This window comes from Convolutriloba macropyga, chromosome 3, assembly GCF_964194025.1.
Source record: "Convolutriloba macropyga chromosome 3, txConMacr16.3, whole genome shotgun sequence".
NCBI classification, from domain to species: domain Eukaryota; kingdom Metazoa; phylum Xenacoelomorpha; order Acoela; family Convolutidae; genus Convolutriloba; species Convolutriloba macropyga.
This window is the reverse complement of record NC_134470.1, coordinates 48,302,767-48,322,846: the sequence shown is the minus strand read 5'-3', so window position 1 is coordinate 48,322,846 and position 20,080 is coordinate 48,302,767. Positions and strand designations below refer to the sequence as shown.

At 38.1% G+C, this 20,080-nt stretch overlaps 1 protein-coding gene across 7 annotated transcripts in view; it reads left to right on the top strand.

Annotated features, from left to right (window-relative positions):
* Positions 1–14,752: 14,752 nt before the first annotated feature.
* The window catches only part of LOC142337106 (lysosomal thioesterase PPT2-B-like), a 31,410-nt gene continuing 26,082 nt past the window's right edge, over positions 14,753–20,080 (top strand). Inside the window, exons 1-3 of one of the 7 annotated variants that reach the window (XM_075386197.1) lie at positions 14,753–14,926; positions 15,352–15,849; positions 17,498–17,624. In XM_075386197.1, coding sequence (XP_075242312.1) covers positions 15,544–15,849; positions 17,498–17,624 — 433 coding nt within the window. In that variant the 5' untranslated portion in view covers positions 14,753–14,926; positions 15,352–15,543. Of the gene's footprint in view, positions 15,850–17,497; positions 17,625–20,080 lie in introns of all 7 variants that reach the window. The other 6 variants (XM_075386194.1, XM_075386196.1, XM_075386195.1 and 3 more) reach the window with 6 other exon arrangements.

Here is a 20,080-nt window from a genome sequence, read left to right as displayed (position 1 = left end):
AGTTGTTTTTTGATTATTGTGTTATGCCTGTTTTGAGTGATTCTGTGCCCGAGCCAATCAATTTTATCTTTTGCAAATGGCATTTTGCAAGATTGATTCGAAGATTTTCTTGGTCTAATTTTATTAGGCATTTTTGTACGAGGTCGAGATGTTGTTCGATTCTGCCACCACTTACTATCAATATATCTTCTAGAAAACAGAATGTATTGGTTAGGCCGACGAGTGTACATTCAATTGCTTTTTGAAATTCGGCTGGCATATCCGTTAGTCCGTAAAATCCCGTTTTGATACAATAGGTGCCTGTTATATCTCCGCTTACTAGATTAAAGTTGGAATGGCGGGCCGTATCGCTATGTAAACTTAATTGACTATAAGCATACTGCAAATCGAGTGTCGTAAAGTAAGCTGTTTCTTGCGGTGCAGTTGACAGTGTTTGTGAGATCGTTTGAGCTAGCGAATCGATATTTGGCATTTGGTACTTGTTTTTGTGAATAGCTTTGTTCAAGATTTTGGAGTCTAAGGCTATTTTTATTTATTCGTCTTTTTTGACTGATAAAACTATTGGAGATATGAAAAACTGGTCAGAAAAGTTTGTCAATTTTTCGATATGTCCTTCATTTAACATTTTTTGGAGTTTAATTTTCACTTTTGGTCGAAGATGGATTGGTACTTTTCTCCCTTTTTGGTGCGTGACACGATAATTTCTGTGAAATTTTGAATTAACTGTATGATGTTTCAATTTTTCTATTCTTGAGATTAGTTCCGGAAATTCTTTTGCCAGTGATTTTTTAGTGCATAAGAAGTTTCTATGTTGTTTATCTCTATGTTCGGGCAACGCTTTTGTGAAAGTTTTATCCCCAATTGATCGAAAAGTTCACCTCCAAGAATGGGTCTAAAACCGTCCGCAGCTACCGTGATTTTTGCTTTTTGAATTTTATAATCATTACAACGAACTGGCGTTTTTAATGTTCCTAAGGTTTCGACTATATCATTAGAAAATGATTTCAGTTCGAGCGGTTTTTTCTCCGACAATTGTGATTGCGCATATTTAAACATTATTTCTTTGGCAAGTGACATAGTGATAATAGTGCAACCACTACCAGAATCGTGGAGCAAATGACAATCCAAGTTTCCAATTGTTATCGTCATGTTTTGCATTGCAATAGGCGGTGTCTTAATACTTTCTACGATTGCAACGTAATTATCGTCTGAAGAACAGTAGACAGAAATGAATTGTTCATTATAGCTTATATAATTAACATTTTCATTCTCCGAATGTGTGTTTTCATCTGTAGTTTCAGCCGTTTCTACATTATTGATGCGATTACTTGACGAGAGTTTTGTGTATTATTTAATTTTTTCCGGCATACTTTTGCAAAGTGTTTGAGTAGACCACAATGATTGCATTTCTTTCCCACAGCAGGGCAAACCTGACGATGTGTTGTAGTCCAAACTCGGCCACATCCTCTACACTGACCAATCGCCGCTCGATTGACTGCTACTCTGCCTGATTGATTTCCGCGTGCATTCGCGCCGCGAAATCTATTGATAGATTGTATAGCATTGATTGCACTGCCAGTTGCGCTGTTATTGTTGTTGTTGTTGTTGGATGAATTTCGTTGTTGATTTTGATGACCCATCTCCATATTTACAGCTATACTGAAGGCTCCTTCTGGGTCGCCTGTGTCACGAATGAGTTCACGTTGAATATCGTCATCTAACATAGTCGTGATGAAGATGTCTCTGATTATCACCTCTTCTCGATTTTCGAAGTCACAATTTTTCGCCAATTCTTTCAAAATACTGTAGAATTGTTCTACAGTTTCACCTTTTTTCTGTTTTCTTGAGAAAAACACATAGCGATCAAAGGTGATATTTCTGGGACGAATGAAAGCTATTTCCATCATCTACCAGAGTTTGAGGGTAGTGAGACTGTAGATGTTATCATGCAGGAATTTTTGTGTTACAAGACGTCTTCCCTCTGTTCCGATACTGAGATACAGGAGTGAAACAAGTTTTTTGTCACATAGATGCCATGGTCGTTCTCCACACAAAACGCCTGCCTCCGTTATTTTTTGGCATTTCAATTCCCATTGAAGCTTTAGTGGATTGTTTCTGTTGTATCGGTCTCTTTCCGTATCTTCTGTCGCATCTTCGATGGCCAATTCATATTTCGGCTTAACAGGTAGTCGTACATTTGTTGGTTTTGTGTTGGAGAAGCGTATCCAGCGTGATTTTCTCTCGTACACGGATTGCAAGTTTTACTTGAATGCGCCACTTCTCCCAACGTATTGGAGGATCTGAAGTAGGCCATTCCCATAATAGCTCTATTGACAGCGGTGTCTTTCGAGATTCGCGAGCTGATTGCGCCAGGTCATACAGATTTCGTTGCTGTACTCAGAATGAATTCGCGGTGCCAATTTAAGAGTTTTGTCACTACAAAATTATTGGCTATTTCGCGGAGCGAATTCACTATTAATTTTTTGTTTTGAAAATCCGTTTTTCTGAGTTCTAATTATGAGTGCTATTAGCGCCGATAAATTAGCTTTAATTTTTGAACTAGTATTTTGCTTAGCGAAATGAGGCTTATTCTAATATTGTGAAATTGAATAATTCGCGGGGCGAATTTCGGATTGAAAGAGATGCAACTAAACTTGAGTTCAGATTCGACAAGAATGATTAAATTAAGATTAACAGAATGTGATCAGCAGTTTGATCATAACTAAAATTTACAAATTGCCGCAGACAGAATAACTGGACAGCAAGAACAGACATTTATTTCAGGAAATTATGTAAACAAATTTAACAAGCATGAAATGATGAAGATTTGATCTTCAGCAGGAATTGAACAAATAAGAGCTAAAAATTGATGAAATTGAACTAGATTAAAATAACTAAAATTAAAAGGATTTAGTTCTCCCAAATCGATAGCCCCATCCATTCTCATTCATACTATATCACAACGTAGCGGAGACATAAAACTGAGTTGTAACGAAGCCCGTCGCTACCACTGGGGCATTTTAATTGTAAAAAGTAGTTCTTTTACTCGAGAATAGTTCTTCAATTGTTTTAAACCACCTATTTAACTAATCAAACCGGAGTGACGTCTCAAAAAAGCACTTTTGGGTAACTTCCGAAAAACAATTGAGCAAAAGTGCTCCGTTCACACTGAAATTATTAAAAAACAGTAATTTCGACAAAATTTTACAAGACAAATGAGAAAATGACAAACAAGAAACTTTGTGTGACAAATGCAAATCTGAAAGAAACTCTTGGAATTGTTCAGACGACACAAAACTATAGAAACTTACGTCTCTACTGATTTCGAGAGGAAAGAACTGTGAGCACAAATGCTACAAAAAAGATTTCAAATAAACATCAAGATGGACAGCATCCCTGCACAAAATTTCGAAGGCCTGAAAATCATGAGTTTTACGCTGAAATAGAGCAAGCAAATCCAGACCCTTAGCTTTCCTAATCGTCTGCAACAAATATTCTGAGCATCTATGTGATCAATTAAAAGCCGCATTTCAAGTAGTTCGCCAAGGCAATTAGAGCTCAGCCTTGTGAGCAATTGCCCTCTTTCTGAAGCGTCCAAAAAATATTGTGATGATCATTGTAAGGTAAATGAAAATTGGTTTTTCTGTTTTTAAAAGTAATTGGCTCAGTTAAAAAGTCAGTCAATGAGCCCGAGTTTCTTGATAGACATCTGCTTGGTTAATGAGATTTACAACTGCGATCTAGACAATGCTGAACAATTTTTTTGTGAAAATGAACAATAGCCCTAAGTCAGTTAACTAGATTAAAATTTACTATATAAAGAACATCAAAAGTGAATTAGCGCCGCCTAGATTTACAAATTAAAATTTTAGATATTATTACTCCTGTTTGTAACCAAACTTTTTGTAAAACTGCTTTTAAATCATTCATATCTGCACTAATCTGCTTGCCTACCGACGAAATTCATATAAAACGCAGCGATCACGTATCAGAACTCCCAATGCAAATATGATGAACTCCATTCAAGTTTCACAACAAAAAGAAAGTTGTCTCAAGATATGACATGTTTCACAGGATTGTTCAATTGTGGATAAGTATGCACTTCTGTTAACGATTAGAGAGAAAACGATGTGAATAAGTTGTGATCTTGTGACAAGTTTCTCTTTACCGTGAAAATTTGATGGATTGCATCAATTCGGTTATCACAAATTGGATTATCAGCCCGGACTTGAGTCGCAGAGCTTTTCAGCGCTGAACCAGCACATTTCAAGAGTAAAAACTTAATTCAGTTCTGAAACATTGTATCTTCAGAATATATCAAGTTTCTTTAGGTGCAGTATTTCTTCATTATGATTCAATTGAGGTCATAGAGTTCGCCCAGACTAAACTTATCCTGTATAACCTGAAAAATATTCATATCCCAAAATTAAGTCTGAGCAGAAGAAAGTCATAATTTTGTAGCTTATAACTGGTAATTACTATAGTAGTATACACACTATTTATATAAAAGCTAGTTTGTACGCAATTACCACAAAGCCCATTTAGCTCAGTGGTTACGACTTGCTACGCAAATTAAATGTCACAAGTACCTACGCGGAAGTTCGAATCGCATATGAAGCAAACCTTGTTGGCGGGAGTTAAGCTGAACATACTATTTTTAATGAAGTAAAGTTAACTCAATAATGAGACTGGCCAGTGTAAATAGTGACATGAATAGAGTACTGGCCATCCTAAAAAACAGAATGTCTTTGGGCTAATTCAGCGCTGATTTGCTCTGCCACCAACCTCCGGGAGGTTAGTTATTGTTATGCATTATCTGAATTTAATAGAAGCAAGACCACTGGTGTAGGAGAACAAAGGTGAAAAAATGTTTTGAAATTGGACTAATAATGCCTCTAAAATTGAAATTTGTAAAAAATCTGCTGTGCACTATACATATTCTAGGTGGAGAAAAATTGAAATAAAATTTATCGTGACTTTTTAGTTTTTTAAAACTTGATCATGAAATTTAAACTAAATTGTTTTTGTGCAAAACTATCTTGAAGAACGTTCTATATGGAATAATTTCAGGCTTCGATATATAGCATAAAAAATTGTTGCTACGTTTCAAAATTAAAATAGGTCTTCGCCATTAAGGCCACCCACAAATTAGTGTTCAAATGAGTTACAGCTCTAAAAGTTTTAATTTGAAATTACATTAATGGGGGTGTAACGGCTGCTCTCCTATCAAAGTCAAGGAAAACTTTACACCGCCCAGTTCGTTTCAGCGGTTTCAAATCTGTCCGGATATTGTGTTTTTGCAGTTAACTTTTGTGAACTGTATTATCCGCTATATTGTAGAATACCGTTGCATTACTTGTTGCTCAATTACTCCTGATAATTCATCGCTCAGCTTTGCTGTATAACAAACTTGTTCCTCTCAGAATAACAAAATAATTCGAGTTGAAACAATCAAATTTTGCTTGAGTTTTGGTTAATAACTCAAGTTATAAATCGAATTTAGGAAATTTAATTCCGACAAGATGTAGCCCTATAACTTGGCTATACTAGCTATGCAAATTTTCAACTTCCTAGCGAGTCTCCTTCTAAAAAGAGAGATTAGAGTATAACTCAATTTTGAATACTCCGTGAAATCAATAATCAAACTTTTGTTTCTCAATTGGCTTCAATAACCACCAATATCAAACTACGCTTGGCTTCGTTAAAGCCAGTAAGAGAAACCGACTTTATGCTTTGCACAAAGTTTCTCTTACTTAGGAACTTTGTTCCTCGGAAAGAAAGTTTTGAGAATATCAAAGTTAATTCTCTTTTCACAAGTCAAAGTAAAGTTAAAACTGTACAATCACTAAAATGATCTACAGAAACAAGACACGATAACAAGTAATTTACCGCTCAAGAAAGTGTGCTTCAATACTCACTGTATGTCAGTTTAATGAGACAAAATTAACAAGTTTCAACTGATTTTTTGGTAGTTTTTCAAGCTCCTTTTATGCTGCTAGTCACGTGGATTTACATGTCAAATTCAACTGTTGATTGGTGGTAGATAAGAATGTCGACAGAATGTGAACACTTTTCCATAACGTCACTTTTTCGGTGTAAATTTGATGTCATGGGAAATTTGTTAACCATGTAGAAGTTTTGTCGAATATTCTGTATCAATAACAGGTTGATTCGCAATCCAATCGCAAAGAATCTGATGCAATACTGTAAAGTCGTAGTATTGTTTTGCTGGTGGTTGAGGTAGTTCGAGTTTGAGTTATAGTTTGACTTCATGAATGACGATTGTGTACTAATAATAGTTGCTAAATATAAATGTTGAACAAAATGAACAAATCCGTTTGGCTTCGATAGAATGTAGCATTAAATTTCGCTTGTCACGCTATTCTAGCTTTAAGGCTTGAAATGGCCTTGAAGCGCTATTCAATTTGATTTCTGAGTTGTTAAGCTCAGCCGCAATATCGCCGGCCCTGTTTTCCATCGCGAAAACATCTTTTCCAGGTAGTACTGGGGCGAGCTTCACTATTGGTCTCTTGTACACTCCGTCGTTCGTTCGAACTATCGCTGATCGAATCACACCGTCAGATCCATCGATGGTCTGCGTAACTCGACCTAGGTTGTAATATCCACGCTTATCGCTGTCTTCGACCAACCAAACGAGATCGCCTTCTTTAAGGGTTTCGTTCGCTGTAGATCGCCATTTTTGTCGATTATTCAGAGTTGGCAGATATTCTTTCCGAAATCTGTCCCATATGAGATTTGCATAGGCTTGAGTTTGTCGAAAGAGCTTTCGATGATCGACAAATTCCTCCGCGCATGGTAGGTAGGGTAAGCAAACGTTCTTGTTGCCAAGCAAGAAGTGATTGGGGGTCAATGCTTCTAAGTCATTAACATCTGAACTGACTGGAGTCAAAGGTCTTGCGTTCAATGTCTGCTCAACAATACACATCGTTGTTGAAAGAACGTCCTCGGTAATTGATCTGTTCCCCAACACTGCATACATTGCTTTCTTGCAACTTCTCACCAACCGCTCCCATACTCCTCCAAAGTGGGGTGCTGCGGGTGGGTTGAATTTCCATCTGATTCCTCGTTGAATTAGATGTTCTTCGATCCCTTCTTTGTTCCATGCCGCAACGTATTCTGCAAATTCTCTTTCAGCTCCAACAAAGTTTGTCCCGTTGTCGCTGATGATCGTACTTGGTTTGCCTCTTCGAGCAATAAATCTCATTATTGCATTGAGACAACTATCAGTGTCCAACTTAGGTACCGCTTCTATATGCACCGCTCTCATAGTTAGACAAGTAAAGAGACAACACCATCGCTTTTCATTTCTTCGCCCAATCTTCACAATGAAAGGGCCAAAGTAGTCAACTCCAAAGTTTGTAAAGGCTGTTGAAGCATCTAACTGCTCTTCGGGTAGATCTGCCATGACTGGTGCTATCGTTTGTGCTCTGCCTTTTCTGCAAGTAACACACTTGTTCTTGATTAATCTTAAGGCGTTCCGTATGCCTAGGATCCAAATCTTCTGCTGAACAATGTTTCTTACATGCTCAGTGCCCTCGTGTTGATTGTCCTTGTGCTCGTTTCGCAAGAATAATTCAACCGCATGATGTTTCCAATGTAGCAAAATTGGATGCTTTGCATTGAAATCCAATTGGCTCTTGCCTATTCTGCCTTTGGCTCGAATAAGTCCTTCTTCATCTAGGAAGGGGGAGAATTGTAGAATTTTGCTGACTTTTGGAATTTCCTTTTCAGCTTTGAGAGATTTCATCTCTTCACCAAATTGTTCTTGTTGTAGTAACTTGAAGATTGTTGCTTTTGCTTTTTCTCTTTCTTCAATGTTGACTACGAGTGTTGCAAGTTTGTCTTAGTTCAATGCTCGCTGTACGTATGCCACTGTATTTACTAGTCTGTTGAAGTTACTGAATCGTTCCCACTGGATAACAGATTTCTTCTCTTCAGCCTGTATTATGAAGACTGACGAGGGTATATTCTCTTCATCTGAGGCAAATATGAGGTTCACCTGCTGTAGCCATTCGCTTTCTGGTCGCTTCAACCAGGCCGGCCCAGTGAGCCACTCACTTCTCTTGAGTTCTTCAATGTTGATTGCTCTCGTGCCAATGTCAGCCGGGTTGTTGATACTGCTCACATGTTTCCACTGTGAAACATCAGTTGTATCTAGTATCTCAGCTACTCGATTGGCCACAAACACTTGTTGTTTGCGATGGGAACTGTGTATCCACTGCAGTACCGTAGTTGAGTCTGACCAAAAACTGCAACTATTTATCTTCATTTCATGTTCCTTGACTATCTGTTCTTTCAACCTCACTGCCATGACTGCTGCTTGCAATTCCAATCGCGGTATTGAAAGATGCCTCATCGGTGCCACTCTGCATTTTCCAATGACAAATGCTAAGTCAGCTGAGTACTCTTTTGGTTGTGAACGTAGATAGGCCACTGCACACATCGTGTCTTCAGATGCGTCAGCAAACACATGAAGTTCGGCTTTATCCCTCTCTCTGTTGAAGTACCTTCTATCGATGCTTGTTTCAGCCACTATTGGAAGTTGTTCTTTCCATCTCAGGAATTCTTCTTCTTCACTAGGTTCCACTTCGTTGTCCCAATGTTGTCCATTCTTAGTCCAGATGCCTTTCAGAAGTCGTCTCATATGAACACTGAACGGAGCAAACAATCCGATCGGGTCGAATACTGAAGATACCAGTGACAGAATCTTACTCTGGGTTATAGGTGCTTCAACTTCCTTGCTTGTACCTCTGCATACTTGAAGGCTATCATCAGTAACGGTCCATTGTAGTCCTAGCACTGAGGATCCCTCCGTACTGGGTTCCAATTCGACTTGCTTTGTGTTGCTGATTGACTTCAAGTCTTCTGGGATTGCTTTGGTAACTGCATCGTTGTTGCTTATCCACTTCTTCAATTCAAATCCATGTTGTGAGAGAAGAGGTTGTAGCTGATTGAAGACTTGAATTGCTTCTTCAGGGGTTTCTACCGATTTGATGAAATCGTCCATGTAGAAGTTGTTTTGTATTGCCTTGGTTGCTATTGGATACTCTTTTTCGTTGTCCAGTCCCACTCGCTTGAGAGCATAGTTCGCACAAGTTGGAGAACTCTTAGCTCCAAATACGTGACGCTGATATTCGTATATCTGAACAGGTTCGTTAGTTCTTGGACGCCATAGAAACCTCAAGCAACTTCTATCCTGTTCGGGAACTTGCACTTGTAGAAACATCGATTCGATGTCGGCTGTTAGGGCTATTGGTCCTTCACGGAATCTGAATATTGTTCCGATCAACCCATGTAGCAGATCAGGTCCTGCTAGTAGCTTATCATTAAGGCATACTTCTTTGTACTTTGAGGCAGCATTGCAAACACGTCTTACTTTGCCAGGCTTGTTCGGGTTTAGCACTGGATGGTGTGGCAAATACCACTCTTTCCCGAAGGTGCCTTTCACTTCGGACTCGTCCAATATCTTTACGAATCCTTTTTCTACATCTGTATCTATTGACTGTTGATACAAATTCTTCAGGTTTGGGTCCCTTTGGAATCTTCGCTCCAGTGAGTAAAGCTGACCCAAGGCTGAGCTGTAATTGTTCGGTAGGTTTGGCTCTGGTTCACTCCACAGCATTCCCACTTCGTACCGCTCGCCTGTGAACATTGTCGTACTCTCTAGCATCTTTTGTGCCTGCAGTTCCTTTTTTGACTGACTGACGACGTTGATTTTGGAAGCATAGGTTTCTATGTCCCACCAGGTTTGGATATTCTCAGCCACTTTCACATCTTCAGTGAAGGCGAAATGACAAACATTTTGTCTTCTTTTGCCCGTCATGGGTCCACTGACTACCCATCCTAGCTCTGTTAGAACGGCGAAAGGTTCGCTTCGTGTTCCTATCTTATAGTCCAATGGGCGTTGTAGCTCATAAGCATCTTGACCAAGGATGATGCCAACTTCCATCAAGTTGAAGCTTTTGTTGGGTAAAACACTCAAGTGGTTGAAGCTTTGCTTCAGCTTGTTGTAGTTGTAGTTTGTGTTTCCCAAGGAGATTGACGGGTGTGCAAACGCTTCGATTGAATGCACCTTTGAATGTAGTCCCTTTATTTTGAGAGGAACCTTTTCTGTCTTCAGGTCCTTTGTTCCATGTATGCCAGCTATGTTGAGCATCACATCGGTGCCTTGGGCTCGCAACTTCTCTTGCACACTTTGATCGATGAATGAAACCGTTGATCCACTATCGAGGAAAGCATATGTGTTCAGCCTGTTGCCACCGCTCTCTATTGAGACAGGAACTATCTGAAGAAAGCTAGTAACTTCGTTACTCCGGTTTATTGTTGCTGCGCTTACGTTGACTGCGTGATTGCCCTCGTCCATTTGGTTTTCTGAGTGTAGCAATCGGTTGTGCTTCTTGATGCATTCATTGATGCCGCACGCATTGACTTTACAATCTTTGATTGCATGCCCTTTGCCTAGACATCCGTAACATAAGCGTTGCTTTCTCACTGCTGCGTACCGATCATTTACACTCATGTTCCTGAATAGTGGACAGTTCCATATTTTATGAGTGCCATCAGCTAGCGGACAGTGATCACTTTGCGTTTGCTTCGTTTCTTTCACGTTGGAACTTGCACTGAAGTTCGACGTTTTCGAGAACCGTTTGTCTCTATTTGTGCTTCTTCGGTCTTCTTCTCTTCGCTCTCCCTTGAAAGCTGAAAACCCTTCGTGCACGAATGCTATTCTTGATAGCCATTTTTCAAACATAATCAGATCAGGCCAATCTTCATCTTTATCATCAACATAGAACCACCACTTCTCTTTGAGAACTTGGGGTAGCTTATCTACTGCCATATACAGTGTCGAGCTTGATTGCAGATCACCAATCTGCTTGTACTCTTTGATCACATTCACAAAGTTCGAAACAATAACTGAGAAACTGATCAGACCTGTTGAGTCGTGAGGTTTCACCTGACTTGCTTTGCGAAGACTCTCCAGTTGTGCATCAATGATCACATGAGGCCTTCCAAATTTCCTCTCCAGAATACTCCATGCAGCACCATAGAACTGTCCAGAATAACCCATTCCAGAGATTGCTGACCTTGCCTTGCCTGTCAGTAGAGTCTTCAGATGGCTCATCTTCTCTGAGTCTGGTATTGGTCGTTGATCCACTGTAGCAATGAACATACTGGACCACTCCGGCCATTCGAGAGGGTTTCCGTCGAAGTTGTTCAACTTCAGCTTTGGTAGGCTACCACTACCTGAATAGCCAGTGTTGTATCGTAATAGACCAGCTCTGGGGGAAACGTCTCGGTCTTCAGCACTTGAGGATCGGTCTCGTGAACTGCGATATCGTGAGAAGTGACTATGCCTGTTCACTTCAGGGGTTACTTCGAAGCGAGCTGTTGGTCGTTCTGGTGTTAGAAGGTTGTCGATCCTGCTGGCCCAGTCAGAGACATCTCTTTTCTTGGGGGTCCAGTTGAAGGGTGATTTGTCTCGAGCACTGGTTGATTGGGAACGAGCATCATCGTTCTCTAATGCTGTTCTCTTCACTTTGCGCTCTAGCTCACGCTCTTCCTCCAGCAGTTGATGCTTGGTTTCCAGTTCCTTCATTTGCATTTCCAGCTCTAGCCTCCTCCGCTCAAACCTTGCTTGTTCGAGTCGCATCTTGGTTTCGAATTCGATATCAATTTTCTTCATCCTTTCCTCGCGCCTTTGCTTTGCTGAAGATGTTTCCGAAGCATTCTCAGTCCCTTGGCCGCTTGCTGTTGCTCCATTTTGCACTGTTTGAGCAACTGGGTTGTCTGTTTGGTAGTTGTTGCTCTCGCTGTCGTTCACTGCTTGGGTTGCGTTGCTTTGCTCTGCATTCATTTCTGGTTGCGTGCCTTTGCTTATATATGCAAGCCAATGATAGTCCAAATTTGCTTTGCACTTCCTTGCTTCTTTCAGATGCTCTTCAACAAAATTAGCTTGATAGGGCACAAGCTTGTTTCAACGCTGCAGTTGCTTGGGTATTTCTTCCTCTAGAAGGTGAACAGTCTGTTGGTAGAGGACCTTTAGTTTGTTGGGTCGATCTGAATCGTCAATAATTTTGTAGCCAATCCCTGTTTTGGTGTTGACTTCTTCTAATAAATCTTGGAACTTCTTGTCGTACCTTTGTGCTGTTGATTGAAGCTCCTCTCTGCTGATTGTGTTAGGATTGCCTGATTGCCTTTTGCTTTGCTTGCTCCTTTTAAGCGAGGTTAGTTCTTCAACGTAATTTGTGAAGTGCACTCGCAACTTTCGCTCTGCCTCACTGGCGTTGCGCTGTTGATTTGTTTGATTCTCTTTGGGGGGTGCCTTCGGCACTCTCTTCATCACATTGGACAGCAGTTTGCCTTCCACTGTCCGGGTCGGCGGACCAAATGTAACGGCTGCTCTCCTATCAAAGTCAAGGAAAACTTTACACCGCCCAGTTCGTTTCAGCGGTTTCAAATCTGTCCGGATATTGTGTTTTTGCAGTTAACTTTTGCAAACTGTATTATCAAATTTACTGTAGAATGCCGTTGCATTACTTGTTGCTCAGTTACTCCTGATAACTAATTGCTCAGCCTTGTTGTATAACAAACTTGCTTCTCTCAGATTACCAAAATAAACCAAATTGCTGCTAGTCACGTGGATTTACATGTCAAATTCAACTGTTGATTGGTGGTAGATAAGAATGTCGACAGAATGTGAACACTTTTCCATAACGTCACTTTTTCAGTGTAAATTTGATGTCATGGGAAATTTGTTAACCATGTAGAAGTTTTGTCGAATATTCTGTATCAATAACAGGTTGATTCGCAATCCAATCGCAAAGAATCTGATGCAATACTGTAAAGTCGTAGTATTGTTTTGCTGGTGGTTGAGGTAGTTCGAGTTTGAGTTATAGTTTGACTTCATGAATGACGATTGTGTACTAATAATAGTTGCTAAATATAAATGTTGAACAAAATGAACAAATCCGTTTGGCTTCGATAGAATGTAGCATTAAATTTCGCTTGTCACGCTATTCTAGCTTTAAGGCTTGAAATGGCCTTGAAGCGCTATTCAATTTGATTTCTGAGTTGTTAAGCTCAGCCACAATAGGGGCTATGTTTTTTGGGTAAGTATAAAACGAAATAACAACGAAAAAAGGAAAATAACCATTAAAAAATGTTAAAGATTTAGTAATAAATGAAAAAGTGCGCTTTTTCACGATGTTTATAATGAGAAAAGGGATAACCAAATTCTGCATTACCAGAATAATAAGTACTTTATTTTTGCAGAAAAAATAAAAAATCTTTTGCCATTTATTGTGAGGAAACAATATGAGAAACACAAAATTCAAGTGCTTTCTTTTTTCCTCAGAAACATGTAAAACTAGTTTGTAAACAATGAGCACATCAAATATACCTTAAATGCGCCGATAAAACAAGTAAATCGCATCAATAGATTTTTGTCTGCAAAAGTAATTATATTTAGGAGGTTTGAAATAGGTTTTCTGCAGAAAAAACTGCGAGAAAATCAGAAATCTATTTTTTTTTACTTTCAATTGCTCGAGTTTCTTTTCTAATGTTGTAGCAAGGGTCAGCAATGAACGGTGTAATGCTGTGGGAATTCGATAATATATCAAGCATGGTGCCAAGAACTCAAAAACATATAATAAAGAGTGTTTATGGAAAGATTTTCCTACTGAGGAAGAAAAGGTGGGCCATCGGCTTCTGGACTTTGGGATTTTAGTGAAACAATGACAAATAAATTGCTGGACGGAAAACTGTTAAAACGCCAGAAAGCTGGGAGAGTTTTTATCGTCATTTAGTTTCCATTACTCAACTTATTGTTCGATCAGTACGAATTTCATTGTCTTTTCTTTCGAGTTGTTGTTAAAGTTAATGTTTAAATGCTTAAATGTTTTCGGTAACAAAATGTACACATTTAAAAATTTAGATTTTGAGGGTCGGAGCGAGGCAAGTAAATTGAACTTTGTTTTTCTTTTTGACGTTCGCGACCCTTAAAAACGATCAAAAATGGTTAGTTTGCTGCATTTTTGGTTAACGTGCACCAACTTTGTTTTCTTTTGCCACTTCCTGTCGCGACCCTTAAAAAACAAAACTGTGAAAAGTCTTTTTCATTTCAAATAGAAAATATTAAAAAATTATTTTTAGTTCGAGGAAATGTTGTGACCGTGGTTATTGGTTTTTATCTTTGAAGTTTCAGTGGATAGGCCTAAATTGTCTGGTGGGTATAATCAACGATAAACTTCAATCAGAGTACTTTTCAAACCAAAATAGTAGTTGAATTTGAGACTCTGTGAAGCATGTGACTCTCGAATTCCCACTATTATTTTTGGCTTGCGTTCTGTTCCATTATTTTAAAGATCAGCATGCTCATTTTTGAATGTAGCTTATTTCTTTGACCCTATTCGGTTTACTTTCTAAGCAAAAAAGAACGAGTTCAATAATTTTTCAATGCTGAAATTTATCGGCTTTTTTTGAAATATATGTCAAAAAAGGCGGAGCATAAAAAACGACTGTTCAAGTCTCAAATAACTTATTAGTTTAGAAAATATTATTTTCGCTTTAACTGTTTATTACAAAACACTAAGTTATTTTTATTTGGAATGTGACTGCTGATACGCAAACAAGTTTTCGATTGACATGGAGAAAGGGAATGAAAACTAAGCTGAAATTATGTTAATAAATGGGACATTTCAATTCAACGAGGCTTCACAAATAGCAGAAAATATTTCCACTGCGGTTTGAAATGGCGCTGCAACAAAGTACAATGTATTATTGCATTACATTACATGATGTTGAGAGCACCAATGTTTCTTATTGTTTCAAAAACTGTAAAGCACATGGCTCGTAAAACAAGGAAAATAAAATTATCAATTTTTTTGTGATATTCAATTTTTGAAAGGTCAGTTCTTTAGCTTCTTTTCTCTATCGTCCCAGATACGATAGTTTCCGTAATAAATTTGTTCTTCATTTACAGACGTACATAACTTTTACAGCAGTTTAAACACTGAAAATTGGTCATTTTGATTACCATGTTAACTTAGAGAATCAAGGGTAAAAATAGCCAGGCACTATAAAACCTCGAGGCAGCTCAACTCAGTCAATTAATTTGTATGTAAGTCTTTGAAAGGAACGAGGCAAACACGAACTCATTGGAAATCTGTTTTTACCGCGCATTTTTCTAAGTTTCCTGCCCTACTTAGTTGCCCTAATTTTTCGCCCTCTCGCACTGGAAAAAAAAACAATTTTTGACTCTACATCAGTGTCAAAAAACCACCAAATTTTTAGCCCTCTGATTCTCTAAGTTCGTTAGAGTCTAAATCTTAGTTCCCCTCGGCCCCTGTGCCCAGCACTCCTCAAGCGCAAGCGCCCTTCTGTCAGGGCACTAAGTCCGTCGAGTGACAAAAATTTACAATTAGCAACGTTCGATTATATCAATGCATAAATTATTTCTTTCAGACCCCATATTAATTGCGCTTTCTTGCGATATTTCGTTTCCTTACCCCTTATCTGCAAATAATGAACGTCAATACTGAAACTATATCAATCATTTTGTTAATTTTACCTCTATGGCAATTTATTACCTGCCACCCTTTAAACAGTGAATCCTCCTCTGGACCAAGACCGGTTGTTTTCATGCATGGCCTCACTGCCAACGCGGCCAAAAGTGATCAACTGTTCACCTGGATTCAGGAAGATTTTCCTGGCATCAAAACTTACGCCTTGAAGTTGTTTGAAGACATGAAAAGTGTTGCCGATCTCAGTTTTCAAGTCGCATTACTATCGCAGGAATTGAAGAATTATGTCACCCAAATCGACGCAAAGGTTTGAGGTTTCTACTTTTTAGATGGCTACATTAGATCTCCCACCCTCATCTCGCATGCACATGTTTACTCCGAACCCACTTAGTAGACGAGATCTATACGCACTTATTTTTTTACCCGGTCTATTTCCATCAGTCGGTATATTTAATGCCCGAGCTGAGGAACTTTTCAAAATCATGTCAGATAAGCAGTAACTAACGTTGACAAATTAGAAAAACCCTTACTTTTTAAATATTTTATGCGGTAAAAGCGTTGAATTTATCTGCAAACATTCGATGCTTCCACACAGCAAAATTATGTAAGAAAATTCGTGGAAAATTTATAGCTTATCAGCTCCAGTTACAGCATATCTTACATAACCTTAAGTGTTTCAAAGAGTAGATATAACATAGTTTTGGCCTTTCCAAATGTAGTTCATACGTAAAAATTGAGTTTCCAAGCGTACATTTTGCATATATTTAGCGTTTCTAAAGGATGGACTTTTATAGTTGCATCAATTAAACCTCTGCCGATGAGACTCGGACCACTCACAGCCTTCATGCTTGTATCCTCTTTCGACCACTTCGCCACCTGACTTAATTTTCATAGCAATAATTACTATTCTTTTTTAGTTCTTCTAGCTCTAACATCACCTATGTTACATGGGGGTGAATTCTTTGAATCCGTTTAATCCTTTGTATTTTGTTGAAGATCAGCCGTAAGTTGTAGCCGATTTTTTTTCTCACTTCGTACCCAGAGTCACCACCAAACCCCAGCTGGTTCCCACCTTCTTTTTTAAGCAACATTTTTTCTAAAAAGAGGCACAACTATGTGGTACACTATTTTTTTTAAAAAAAGGTAAAGAAATTTGAGATCACTGGTACAGTTTCAAGCTCAATTATTCAAAGTAATAACTAAAAAGCGCATAAAATGTAAGGTTGACGCCAAAATACTCCCAATCTAATCCTTAACAGAAGATCAATTATGTAAAGTCAACGCTGAAAATTAAGCAGTAATTAAAAATTAGATTTGAAACTAGAAAATAACAAGAGGCGTTTTCACGCAAATTTAGTTATCCAAATCTTGTTTTTTTCACTATCTAAAAAAAATCTTTTCACTATAAAAGGGCCGTTTGTGCTGACCCTTGTCAACAAACATTTTTGTTAGAGAATTAAACCTCGAAACAAAATGCATGTCACATATTTTCATAGTTATAACTTTGTTATAATCTTCTTATCACTGATTTCATTTCATTTAAGTCAGAGTTTGCAGAAAAAATTCTTGTTAAGAATCCCAAATTGTTTTCAATAATGACGCTGACTGATAAGACCAAACAATTGGATATGGCTCCAACAACGGGCTAAATAAAGACCCGAAAGTTAAGCATGAACTAGCGTTCAATTCAAGAGGGAGGGTGGATTTTAATTCCAACATTTGCTATTCCCTTCTTACGAAATATCCCACTCTGTCCACCTTTATTAAGTAGAGATCTAGAGGTGTAAAATATTTAAGTTCCATTTTTTCAACTTCTTTCCACCGTCATTTTTCCAAAAATCTTTGGGTGCGTGCGTATGGTCCATGATGAGAAATTAATTAAGATATCAGCCGATAAGAGTTATGAAATGTGGATGGCCACATCCACCTGAACCATATCGCTCTTTCGATTTCAGGAAATCACACTGATTGGACATTCACAAGGTGGTCTGATTGGACGATTTCTCGTGGAGAAACTGAACTCAGACGGTTTAATTCACACCTTCATATCCCTTGCAGCCCCTCAAAGTGGACAGTACGGAGGTTGGTTACAGGAAACCAAGGTTTAGACTATCAGAAAACCAAAAATTCGTCTTTGAGCATATGCGTACAAGCAAGTGTAATCATCTAACGCATGACTAAATTTGTGATGCCATCTAAAAATGAAAACCGCAGACAGTTTGAGGTCCCAGGCAGAAATGACCTCTGATAAGACCTACACAGTGTATTTCCAGTCCAAAATTACAGCAACTGTGGAATTGAGTTCGAGCGCACGGCAGTGGAATGATTTTGTCTGATGAGAGGTCACTTCTGTCTCGGAAAGTACTTGAGTATCAATACCCGGACCCAGCTGAAGTAATATGTGAGATGACCAGTTTCCACCACTCTAAAACGGCGGTCATTAAATTGAACCAAAACCTGCCCTATTAACTTATGAAATAGCCCTATTAATAGTTACGTAGTTATCCGTTTGCATTATATATATATATATATATATATATATATATATATATATATATATATATAAACAAGATCGAAAAGATACGTTAATGCATTTAGGAAGCGGTGAACTATCCATTTTTTCTTTACAACTTTTGCCGTGTTACCCTTGATTCAATTTACGTTAAATTTTCCTGTTAGTCAAGTCAACTGTTTTCTGTTCACGCTTTTGTTTGTAAGCAAGCAAAGGGACATCATTCATCCCTTTAGTTTTTTGTTCTTATTCAATATCCACATGGCAACCCTATCTATGAAAATCGAATAGAAACAACTTAGTGGAAGAAAATCATAAATCTTATGTCAAACAGTTTAAATAAATTTTTCTGCTATACTGAATTGCTCCAAATTTCAGATGTTGAAGTGCTGTGTTAGAATTTTTGTTGCATTGGCTAACAATACCGAGAAACAATTTTGGGTTTCAGAAGTATCTCAAATTTTCTCTTGATCAATATCATCAGCTTAGATCAAAAAAGTTCCTCGAAGCGCCGCAACTTCAAAGTCAAATTTATCTATTCAGTCCTCTAAAAATGTGTTTTTATTCTTGATATTTGCTTAAATATGCACCAAAAACAAAATGCATTTATAACTATCAATTTGCGGAGATAAACCACGAAGTGCATTGCGTTTCAAATGACCCGTATGATTGCGTATTCTTAGAAAATTTCTCTGCTGTCCACGATCACGGTTTAAGACAAAATTTGTAAGCATCTGGACAACAACAGCTATTTAAAATATAGGCAATGAAATGCTTGTAAAAAATGTTCAGGTCAAACTGCTGAAAAAAAAAAAGAAAGAGTGTTTTTCTGTTCATGTCGCTTTCTTGAGAGGGAGCAACCAAAGCGGGTGTGAAAAAATTTTGATTAGTTTTCTGATATGAATGAAACGTTTTCTAATATGAGGCTTTTTCAAATCAGCTTTTCAGTTTTAAATTTAAAAAATTGAATCACAGGTCCTTTTCTCAATTTTCGAAAATAGTAATAATGTGTTTGGATGCATTTTTGACCATCTAAAGCAAATTTTTCACTTTTAGTTATACTTATGGTGGAAAGGGCGGTTCTTAGAGATTGACTACCCCCTCCCTCCAGGTGTTGTCACTCCATCAGCAACCCCCCCCCCCCCCCGCTGTGCTCACGACCCTTCAATTAAGCTAAAGCAAGCCTCACTAAAACGTGCCTAGCTACTGACAAAGCCAACCGCTCGTCGGCCATTTGAGAGCAATTCGCCGTCGTTAGTCGGTTATGTTTCATTACTAAAATGTTTTAATTCATAGCTACGAGCATTCATGCGTTTGACACGATTTGTTTTTAAAAAGTATTGGTGATTATTGGATTATGCCCGTTTTGGTTAATATTTTTGTTCGGTCACTTACTCATTGATGATAATTTTAATTTGCTCTCTAGTTAGATATAAATGAATCCTCTAAAATTTTAAGATTATTGTCAGTAAATTTTTTGTCTGTGATATCGTTTTCTTTTTCGGAAAGATTAGAACATTTGACGGTTGCCTCAATTTTTTTGCTATATTTGTTACGAGGCCCTTCTTTTTTTGAAAAACTTGATGTTTGCTCTCTATATGTGGATAGTTTGATGAATATTGAAGTGTTCAAGTTTTAATTGGGTGCTTCAATGGCTTTGGTGCTTGATGCTACTTGTTATCTGTGAAATCGTACGAACGGGTATTTGCCGAATGTTTTTTGTCGTTTAATTTGTCTATCAGGGATTGTTTTGCATTTGCTGTTCAAACACACAGTGTTTAATTATTTTTTGACGTCAGTACACATTCTAATTACAAAAACTCTAATTTTCTAGAAGGGAAGTTAAACAAATGCGTTTTTAGTTTTTTGTAGCGTTCTGTTTATTTTAGTCAAAATCTTGGTTTTTGATTTGTTTATTGCCGGAGGCGTTTCTTCTAGGGAAGCTGAAAATCAAGTGTTTAGTTTCTTCAATTTGTTGAATTGTTGCTCAAGACTCATCCTGATATAATTTTTATTTGCTCTCAAA